At 48.4% G+C, this 11143-nt stretch overlaps 1 protein-coding gene across 1 annotated transcript; it reads right to left on the bottom strand.

Moving 5' to 3' along the window:
• Positions 1-1190: 1190 nt before the first annotated feature.
• Positions 1191-10922, bottom strand: DRAP1 (DR1 associated protein 1). Its single transcript, XM_063317115.1, has 7 exons — positions 10782-10922; positions 6294-6366; positions 5347-5440; positions 3675-3794; positions 2894-2984; positions 2405-2490; positions 1191-1381 (listed from the first exon to the last, which is right to left on the bottom strand). The coding sequence occupies exons 1-7, from the start codon at positions 10821-10823 to the stop codon at positions 1231-1233; spliced, it is 657 nt and encodes a 218-aa protein (XP_063173185.1). The 5' UTR covers positions 10824-10922; the 3' UTR covers positions 1191-1230.
• Between the last annotated feature and the right edge of the window lie 221 nt (positions 10923-11143).

Raw genomic sequence — 11143 nt, 5'->3', positions numbered from 1 at the left:
AAATGACCGTAAAATTGGGTCAGATTCGCTTAATGGCCATATCGCTTAGCGACCAATTCGTCCAAATTGTGGTCATTAAGCGAGGACTACCTGTAGAACAACGCCAATGAATAAAAGCTCAACCAGCAGATGTTTTTAACAAGGCACTTTTTCTGACCTTACTGATCCATTTGGATGCCAAGAAACAGTCCAGCTAGCAAAGATGGGGTGCATGAAAGCTGTAACGTAGATGTATTTGCAGCATCTATGCAGCTGGCTTAGTTTTCAGGTAGCAAAGTGAGCCGGTTGGGTAAGTTTATGATTCAGTGTATTTGTGAACTTGGAAAAGGGGTTGAACCAGGAACCAGGTTGAACTTGTGCTGATGGAGCCATTATTTGCTAGACCCGCCGGGGAAAACAGCTCCAAGTGGATTTTTGTGGGCTAGACTCCTTGATAAAAAGAGAGGCAGCGTTTTGGCAGAACAACTGGCAACCATCTTGAGCCTGAAAAATTGCTTTCATACTCCTTGTTCTCATTTCTCCCAGCGAAGAAACGAAATAGCCGTTTCTGCGGAGGGTGAAAAGAAATTAAAGATTCCCCCCTGCCCCCCAGGATTTCAACTTGTTTTGAAACCTTGACCACGGCTTCTAAAAGAGGGGAGAAGCATTTGCTTTGAAAGTTCCCAGAAAGCTGACAGCCTAGACCCGTGTTTCTCAACTTTAAGACGTGTGGACTTCAACTCCCAGAATTCCCCAGCCAGCCTTGAATTCTGGGAGCTGAAGTCCACACGTCTTAAAGTTGCCAAGGTTGGGAAACACGGGCTTAGAAGAAGTGTTCCTTTTTCGGTAACAAACTATTTTGCTTCTGTTTTTCATCTCCCCGCCCTCACCTTTTTCTAAAGCTCTCAAAATTGAAATGAGATGCAGCCAGATGGGCAGTTTGGTTCCTTTTTGTCTTTCTATCAACAGGATGCAATATATATATCTATTTGAAAAGAACCCCCCCCGCCCTTTTAATGAACAGACTAGATGCTGGAATGGGAAAATTGGTGGTGGGGGAGATGGAATTGGGGATCTCAGTGCGATTCCTTGTGCCATTTCAAGGTGCAAAGGGAGGGGGGAAAAAACCGCACAATTGCCTGTAAGACTTTTCTCTTTTTTAATAAATTTAAGAACAATCCTTCCAAACCCTGTATTATCCCCTCCCTCCCACCCTCCCTCCAATGGCAGCAGTGAAAACGGAACTGGGGGTTAAGAATCATAGTCGTCCTCTTCATCGGCCCGGACCGGAGCCAGCAACACGGGTGGTAGTGCGACTGGGACAGCTCCTGTTGGTGCCGGTACAGGCAAGGGGACAGCGGATACTGGCGGGGGGGCAAAATGTAGATAGGGTGCTGGGGCTCTGCAGGAGGGAGAGAAAGAGGCAAGGATCAGCCACGCTTTAGGCAGCAGGCCACCATGCTCAAAATGAGTATCTCTCTGCGTGTGTGATTAAAACATTAAGAACATCTGGTTCCACAAGGCCAGGAAGTGGGTTTAGTTGGTCAGCAATGTTAAGGATGTTGTGTCAACCGAAGCACAGAGGGTCTTGTCCAGATTTTCAGTGGTGGGTCTTCTCCCGCTCGCCAGCCCTTTCAGGTTGACCAGACTTGGAAACCAAAGTTATGAAGACTAAAACTAATTTTATTACAGGTAGTCCTCACTTAACGACCGTTCATTTAGCAATCGTCCGGAGTTGCGACGGCGCTGAAAAACCCGACGTACGACTGTTCCTCGCACTTACAGCTGTCGCCGCGTCCCCCGCCGTCACGTGATCACGATTCAGGTGCTTGGCAACGGTTGTGCATTTACGATGGTTGCAGCGTCCCACAGTCACGGGATCGTCACTTTTGACTTTCCCAGCCAGCTTCCGATAAGCAAAATCAATAGGGAGCCACATGATTTGCTTAACGACCACGTGGTTCACATAACAACTGTGTGATTTGCCTAACGGCAGCCACAAAAATGGTTGTAAAATCGGGTCTGGATTTCCCTTAACAACTGCATCGCTTAGCGACCTAAATTCAGGTCCCGATTATGGTTGTTAAGAGAGGACTACCTGATACAGGGTTATATTAACAGTACAGGTTTAGAGTAACAGAACCCTGAAAGTCTGAACGTGCTTTCCCCTCTCCCTGCCATTATCTACAAGAGAATGAGGGAGGGCCAAGTCTGAGACGCTTGCTCAAATTACATTTCTGGCCCAGACTCAGATTTCTCTTATCTGACCGTTGTCTTGGTTTCAGCTCTTCCTCCAGTCCCTCAGCCCATTTCACGCTACAGGGAAAGACTGGCCAGCCATCGTTATTTCTTCTGGCTGCAAATGCCCACGGTTCTTCCAAAACCAGCAGCACGAAAGCGGAGAAAAATAAGAAAGCTCACTTACGTAGAGAGATGCGTAGCCGGTTGCGTAGAGGGGATGGTCTGGAAGACTTCCTCTTCTCCGTTGCTCTCGCTGTCTTCTGAGTCATCCTGTCAACAGAGAAGGAAGACAGGCTTGGCGTCAGCTCGACCTGGCTTTGCAAAGTGGTGGGCTGAAATTCCCAGAATTCCCAGGCTGTGTGGCTGCTGAGAATTCTGGGAAATGTTTGGTGCAGCTCAAAATCCCCAGACTAGGGATGGCTGTTCTGGAGCATCGCCAAATCAGGGAATTGTGAGGAACGAAGAAAGGGAAGATTAACAGGAACCAAGCTGATGGTGGTTAGCTCCTTCCTGGGTTTCTCCCTCATCAACCCAAGCAAAGAGAGCCAGAGCATTATGGGAAAAAAGGCAGGATGCTCTTGGCATCCCCAGTCTGATGCCAGAACAAGTCTCCCACCTGCATCATGCAAGACCTGGTCACCCACTCCTAGCCCAGGCTTTTCTGCCAACTCACATCTTGCTCTGAGTCTGTGCCGGATTGCTTTGGATCCTTTCCCTTTCCTGCCGTGCCGCCATTCCTTCGCCCGCTGCCAGGTTTCCGGCCCCTGCACCAGAAGAGGGGAAAAAAAAAAGATTTTATAAAAGGGTGGGCCGGTGGTTTGGTTTTGATTATCATGGCTAATAGGATGGCTTTCCACTCCAGTTTAATAGTGGGTCCCTACTTTTACAGGTAGTCCTCACTTAACAACCATTTGTTTAGTGATGGTCTGGACTTACAACGGTGTTGAAAAAAACGACTTACAACTGGTCCTCATGCTTACGACCGTCACAGTGTCCCTGCGGTCACGTGATCACAGTTTGGGCGCTTGGCAACCGGTTTGCATTTATGACCATTGCAGCATCCCGTGGTCACGTGGTTGCCATTTTTGACCTTCCCAGCCGGCTTCCGGCAAGCAAAATCAATGGGGAGCTATGTGATTCACTTAACGACCATGTGGTTCGCTTAACGCCTGCCACAAAAAAGGTCATAAAATCGGGTCAGATTTGCTTAATGACTGCTTTGCTTGGCAACTGAAATTCCGGTCTCAATTGTGGTCATTAAGCAAGGACTACCTGTAACAAGAAACAGGCCAATTCAGTAACAATTCGCATCCAAAGGTTTCGTGCAGATCCATCGGCCTTCCGGCCGCACGCTCCGGTTTAATTTCCCCAACTAGCTTGAGGCAATTCTGGAGGGTTCTGGCTTCGCAGATCTTTCTACCATCCCTTGCTACGTGTTGCCTTTCGTTATATACCTCCTGGAAATCTTCTCTCCTTCCATGTGGTTCTCCTCGGCATCACCTTGCATGTCAGGAACCGAAGCAACGAGATCCTTCAGGAAGTCAAACTGTTGCTCCTGTTCGATGCACTGCTTCCTGCAAAATTCACACGGTTGGGTTACCTGGACAGGCTGACCCAGCTGGCAGAGTGAGAAAGCTTCCTTTCACTTTTAAATCTGGAGAGGTATGCTCCTGATTTCGGGGGGTGGGGGGGGGTGGCGGCTTGCGGTATACCCGGGAAACCATTTGTATAAAAGCAGGTCCAAAATCCCTGATCTAATTTTTTTTTTTTTTACAGTAATTTTATTAAGCACTGCAATTAAAAAGATAAAAAGTAATACAAACTGAAAAAAGTAAAAAAAAAAAGTGCAGAAAGTGCAGAAAAGAAAAAATAGAAAGAAAAACAGGAAAGAAAAAGTAAGAATATAGTAAAGAAAAAGAAAAGAAATATATAAAGAAATGACTTCCCCCTTCACAAGTATAAACCATTTTAGCAACTTAACAGTTCTCTTAAAATGCAACAAATGATCTCTCCCTCCCATATCCCACCTCTTGTCTATAAACAAATCCTTAAAGCCTTGTTCAGTCCTGATTGTCAGCAAAGGTCCATTAAGGGTTACCAGAGATAACAACATGCCTGTTTTAACCTCGATCAAATAAACCAACTTATATTCCTTCCTTTTACTTTTAAAAATCTTGATCTTTGATCCTTTCAAATAATGTCCTAGAACTTGATCTCTTTTCATTTTTAATTTGTCCCTTCTGACAAAATGCTTCAAAGCTTTAACAAGTCTCTCCAAACCACGGATTTATAGCTGTGCCCTCAATACAAAACAAGGATCTAGTCCTCGTGGTTAATTCAAACAGGGACCTCCAAAGCCAACCTGCAGAAAGTCAGAGCTTGCTCCAAAGTTGACGTGAGCAGGAGATCCAGGTTGAAGTCATGAGTTTAGTCTGGCATGCAAAAGTTATAGGCTCTATAGCCATCCAGAGGTATTGGACTACTGCTTCCATCATCCCTAGCAATACAGGTTTGAGAGGGCCTGCGGTTAGCCTTACAGGTAGTCCTCGCTTAATGACCATTCATTTAGTGACAGTTCTGACTTACAACGGTGCTGAACAACCAAAACCAGTCCTTGCACTTACAACCACTGTAGCATCCCTGCAGTCACATGATCATGATTTGGGCGCTTTGCAACCAGTTTACAACCGTTGCAGTGTCCTGCGGTCACGTGACTGCCATTTTCAATCTTCCCAGCCAGCTTCCAGCAAGCAAAATCAATGGGGAACTGCATGATCCGCTTAAGGACCTCTTGGTCCACTTAACGGCCCCCGTGAGTCGCTTAACAACCGCCACAAAAGAGGTCGTAAAATCGGGCTAGATTCGCTTAATGACTGCTTTGCTTAGCAACCAAAATTCCGGTCCCAATTGTGGGTGTTAAGCAAGGACTGCCTGTATTCTTAATTCTGGAGATGGATTCTGAGGAAAAAAGGCCCCCATTGCCTTGCTCTGCAGCTAAGCAGCGTCCTTCCCCCAAAGCCTCAGACAAGATTCTAGTCCTCATGGTTATGAAGGGCTGATGCCGAATATGTCAATCCACTGAGCTCAGCAGGGCCTACAACGATGGGCCCTGCAGCCAATACTTACAGGTGAGACGTTGTCATGGTCTTGGCGTTTCTGGACTGGGTGACGTGGCAGGCCGTCTTCAGTAACGATTCCAGGAACAGCTCCAATCCTCGCGCTGTGGCTGAGTTAAGGGCGAGAGCAAGGCCGACCCCATTCCCCATTCCGATCGAGGTGCAGGATTTGAATCGCACGAGACGCTGCTTTGACGCCCCTTTCATCCCTCCCATGCTGTCTGCTCTGGCTGGCACCAGCCGCAGCCTGTCCCATCTCCTTGATCTTTCCAAGCAGGAGATGCTGGGCACACCTGCCTGCAAAGCCGGGCCTCTGCCCGAGCCACGCAGCCTCCCTTGCAGCAGCAGATCAGCCTCTGATGCAGGCCATCCCAATGGCTGCATTTACCTTGGTGCAAAAGGAACGCCCAGGCGCCTCTGCGTTCAAGTCCCCCCGATTTTAGTTTGGCTCTGCGGTGGGGTGGGGTGGGGTGACTAGGGCCTTAACTGTACAGCATGAACTAGGAAGCAAAATCCACACAGCCTGCCTTTAAAGCGGTGTTTCTCAGCCACTTTAAGCTGCGTGGACTTCAACTCCCAGAATTCCAAGAATGCACTTTCAGTTTGGTTTCCTTAGCGTTTCGCAAAAACAAAACAAAACAGGAGCCTGGAAGCACCTTTCTTGATTTTAAGACAGATTAGCAAAAGGCACAAGAACCTGCTGGCTGGGGGAATTCTGGGAGTTGAAGTCGACACAGCTTAAAGTATGCTGGCTGGGGGAATTCTGGGAGTTGAAGTCCACACAGCTTAAAGTATGCTGGCTGGGGGAATTCTGGGAGTTGAAGTCCGCACAGCTTGAAGTGGCCAAGGTTGAGAAACACTGGTCTAACCAGGTTCTCCTCCTACAATGTCTGCAGTCCCACAAGAGGGAAGACATCTTGTCACCCCACCCCACCCCAGGCAGGACACAAAAGATACAAATGATCACGGGGACCGCTGCAGCCACCTTGCCAATTTCTTCATCAGTTTGCATGATTTTCTTGATCCGAGCCTTTAAAATATTGGGGGGTGGGGGGGAGTGAGGGATGGGGAGACGGGAGGGAAATGTTTTAATGACTGGCCTACAATAACCTAGCTTCAGAACATGCTAAGCCGCAATGCCCGGTTTAGTCCAAAATTTAGCTTCAGGCAACATGTCAAGCCAAACCACAACAGAGCTTCACCCAGCCAACGCATCAAGTACAGGACGTCTAATTCTAGATCTAATTCAGAAATACTTGATATTTATACAGTGCAGAGGTGAGCCGGTAGATCTCGCAACAACTTGTGAGGGTTTGCAAGAAGCTAAAGGGAAAAAAAAGTTTGCTCAAACGCAGCTGATTTTCTATCGGAGCTTTGCTTCTCCATCAGGGGTTGGGGAAATTTGTTTTGACTACAGGAACGAATTCCACAGCCTGAGAAAGTTTAAACCCCTGCTGAGTTAAAAGATGCAGGAGTCCAACACCAATCAGCCCCAGCTAGCAGGCCCCACAGCTGTGGATGATGGGTGCTGCAGTGCAAAACACTTGCATATTTATGGCTTGCTGGTCCAGTGATTTGAATCACAGGTAGTCCTCGACTTATGACCACAACTGGGACTGGAAGTTCCATTGCTAAGCGATGCGGTCAATTTTACAACCTGTTGCTGTGGTCGTTAAGTGAATCATGCAGTTGTTAAGCGAATCTGGCTTCCCCCATTGACTTTGCTTGTTGGAAGCTTGCTGGGAAGGTCGCAAATGGCGATCATTTGAGCCTGGGATGTCGCAACCTTCGTAAACACATGCTGGTCGCCGAGTGCCTGAATTTTGATTGTGTGACTGACGGTCGTGTCACTTTTTCAGCACCGTCGTAACTTCGAACCATTGTTAAACAAATGGTCGTAAGTCGAGGACTACCTGGAAAGACCTTCATGTCCATTACTGCAGTTGTTATAACCTTACAAAACAGCAATGTGCTACCCTACTGCCCCCCACCCCCACTTATAAGGGAGAAACCAAGGCCAAGCGACAAAGCTTTCCAGTGGCTTTCTGGCCCAAGTATGTTTGTCAGTTTGTTAACTCAGCCGCTTAGCCACTTCCTTATAAAACCTGTCATGTTTCTACAGCCAAGTTTTGAACAGTACTGGGGGTGGGTAGAGAGAAGTTCTCAAACTGAACCAGGGATGAAGCCCAGCCCAGATGTTTGTCAATATGAAGCCTTTGAGCAGTGTTTCTCAACCTCAGCAACTTTAAGGTGTCTGGACTTCAACTCCCAGAATTCCCTAGCCAGCCATGCTGGCTGGGGAATTCTGGGAGTTGAAGTCCACCCCTCTTAAAGTTGCGAAGGTTGAGAAACACTGCCTTTGAGCATATGCAGGATGCAATTTCCGACTGCCACGCTCAGATCAGGGCTAAGGAACGGGCCTACATCCAAAGCAATTTTTGGTGCCAGCGATGGAGCAAGCAGGAACTCGCCAAGTAAAAAGATAAAAGACACACTACAACTGGATAAAAAATCCACACCCCACTGAAAAGGCCTGTTTTTCTATCAGCCCAACCAGGTTGTCTTTGTTTGTCTAGAATCCTTGCTTGTTGAGGATGAGACTCACGATCCTTGTGGACCCAGGAACACAAAGAGATCCAGGGGCAGGTCCTGGCAATCCAGAGATCGTTCAACTATCCCAGAAACACTGGCCACTGGCCATGCTGGCTGGAGACTAAACCATGATCTGGTTAGCGGTGGTTTGTCAGAAAAGCTCCATTCGATGCACAGCCAATCCACCGAGCCAGGCTTAGAATCCAGCAAGTCACATTGTGGCTTAGTGTAGCGTGTGAACTCAGTTATAGGTTGGGAAAACAACTCCTTGTGAAAAGAAAGATGATTCTTTTGCTTTGGAGAAAGAGCGGAGCTTACAGATCAAGCTTCCATTTTGCAAACAGACAAGGTTGCCCACTTCCCATTTCTCCAGGTAAAAAAGATTTGTTTCAAGAGAGGAGAAACTTTTTTCATAAACTGTGATCTGTGCATCCAGCCAACCAGGCCAAGGTCAACAGACCATAATTTAATCATAGCTTAGCACAACGTGAGAATCCAGCTAGAGCAGGGTCTCTCAACCAGGGTTCTTGGGAGATCACAATTTGTTTAAAAAATTATTTCAAATTCAGGCAACTTCTCATTAAAGAGGCAAGTTTCATTCTTTATTTTTAGTTTACGAACACTGTTAATGCATCGATACAAGCCTACCCATGAAACGAACATAATAATTTGGTAACTTCTGGCCTGTATTTGAGCCTGAATGTCCAGGGGTTCCTGGAAAGTATTTCAAGGGTTCCTCCAGGGTCAAAAGGTTGAGAAAGGCTGAGCTAGAAATACTCACACACACTTTTCTCTGATCATTTAACACAAATCACAATCCTCTGGAAATCAGGGTCCACATTCCTCCACCCAGTCTGTTCCCAAGGCAATCGAAAGCATTTTCACCCTGCCAACCAGCTGTTTGAAACAGCAATGGTGGTCCATCATCTTTGCCATACACAAAATTGGAAACCCAGCTACATCTGTCAACAGCAGAGCCAATTAATATTTCTATTCATTTATTTAATAAGATGCCAAGCAACAACAGATTCTCACCCAAACAGCTCCCTGCCTTTTTGCATAACCTAGTGGTTATTTAACTCCCTGCCCCCCAGCAAGCAGAAATAAAATGCATGTTTTCAATTTACAAGGATACAAGGAGACCCTTTCTAAAGAAAGAAGAAACCTGGTCAAAAGGAAGCTTCATTTGTTTATATATAAAGAAAAGCAGAAACACTGGCAAGGGCACATGAGCTGAGAATAATATCAGCTAGGAAAGAAATCCATAAAAGCTAATAATGAAAATGTTTTCAGTGTACAAAAACAGGAAAACAGTTAAAATGGGATAAGGCTGTTCACTGATGTGGGAAGAGTATTTATTTTAATGCGATGTGTAAAGGGACAAAGGCAGATGAAGAAACAGAAAGAGAAAGAACAGCTTGTCTTAAGAAGAGCCCTGCATCTAAAGGCCCATGGGTTAACCTAGGTTTGTTGACTTAACCACAGCTGGGTGGATGGCACAATACACTGTGATGAACCATGATTTACAAACCTAATTTCTAGCTGGGCACAAAGGCTAAGCCACAAACGAACCACACTATGGCCTAGTACAGGCTGTGAACCCAAGTGATTAGTTTTTGTAATAACCCAGAGCTAAAACAAATCATAGTTTAATATACAGTCATTACGACGTCCTATGGATGGGAAATATGTCTTCCCAATTGGGGAAATGGGACATAAAATGAGGTCCCCCTTTTAAGCTACTTGAAATAAAAATACAGTAGGTCACAAGGATGTCAGCAACGAACGAGAAATGGGCATTTGGATTCGTGGGACAGAAGGATCAAACAAAAATGCCAGCATTATCCGACGGGAGAAATGTCAGGAGTACCACCAAAATAATTTAGCATCCAAATAAAAATATTAGTGTAATGGCATTTAGGCGGGGACTGGAAAGAAATCAGCCCAAGCCACGTGTATAAAATGATCAAATTTATCTAAGACCTTAAGCAGTGCTGGACAACAGTCCTTATTAGCTCTCCCAGCCATCTCAGGCTGCAACACCCATAATCCCCAGCCAACCCCACCCATTAGCCTGCTGTCTAGGAAATGACAGCGGTTGCCATCCAGCACATCTGGAGGCTGCCAAACTGGGCACCGCCCCTTGCTCTGCGCTACCCCCGAAGCCATAAACCATAGTTTGCTGACAAGGCCAATAGAATCAATAAACCAAGTTAAGGTTTTGCAGGAGATGTCAGGCCCATTAATGGGGGCACCGAATGCTCAGCCTGGCCTGGAGGCGGGGAGCCAGGTGTATCCCCCCCCACACTTCCAAGAGAGTCTCCAACATCTGTTTCTACAAGGAGAACAGAGGGAGGGAGCCAGTAAACAGCTGTGGCAAGAAAGATGGTTGCAATGAATCATGCCAAGGCTGGGGAGGAGGATGGGCAGAAGAGTTCATCGGGAAGCTCCATCGGGAAGGGGCATCGCTGCCTGCTTAGGGAGGGGGCGCGTCATCCTGGAGAAGCGGAGAAGCCGAAGGCTTTTGGCAGGCGAGGGAAGCCCCGCGGGATCCGCTGCGAAAGGGGCATCGTGGAAAGGGGAGGAAGGGGCTGCAAAAGGGGGGAGGGGCTGCAAAAGGGGAGGAGGGGCTGCAAAAAGGAGTAAGGGGGCTGCAAAAGGGAGGAGGGGGCTGCAAAAGCGGGGGAGGGTCTCCCTGGCTGCACTCAGCCGCCCAGCCTTTTCCTGCCCCTCCCGGTCGGGGCGGGGGCGCGCAAGGCAGCCGGGGCGCGCCACCCGGCCCGGGGCGCGCTCGCCGGGGCTCCGGTGTCCCCGGGTGGGGGCGTCCGATCGGGGCCCCGGCCGGGCTCTCACCGGAGGGAAGCGCGCGTTGTACTTCTTCTTCTTGCTCGGCATCTCTCCCGTGGCGCCGGCGGCTGCCGCGCCTGCTCCGCCCGGGCCTGTCGCGAGCCGCGCACCGGACGAGGCTCCAGCAGCGGCGGCGGCCTGGGGAGGAGCCGCCCCGGTCGGACTGGCCGCCGCCGCCGCCGCGCGGTCCTAGCGCCGCCCGGCTCCCGCCGCAGGAAGGCGGCGAGAAGGGGCGGGGCGGGTGCGCGCGCCCGAGTCCCATTCATCCGCAGACTGGCAAAGAGCGCGGATTTGGGGGCGGGGGGGATGCCTCCTCTAGGCGTGTGCAGAGTGCCTAGGAAGTCCCAGGAGCGCTGGTATCTGGCGTC

The sequence above is a fragment of the Candoia aspera genome, chromosome 17 (assembly GCF_035149785.1).
Source record: "Candoia aspera isolate rCanAsp1 chromosome 17, rCanAsp1.hap2, whole genome shotgun sequence".
NCBI classification, from domain to species: domain Eukaryota; kingdom Metazoa; phylum Chordata; class Lepidosauria; order Squamata; family Boidae; genus Candoia; species Candoia aspera.
The sequence above is the reverse complement of the archived record's forward strand: the minus strand, read 5'-3'. Positions and strand labels throughout refer to the sequence as shown.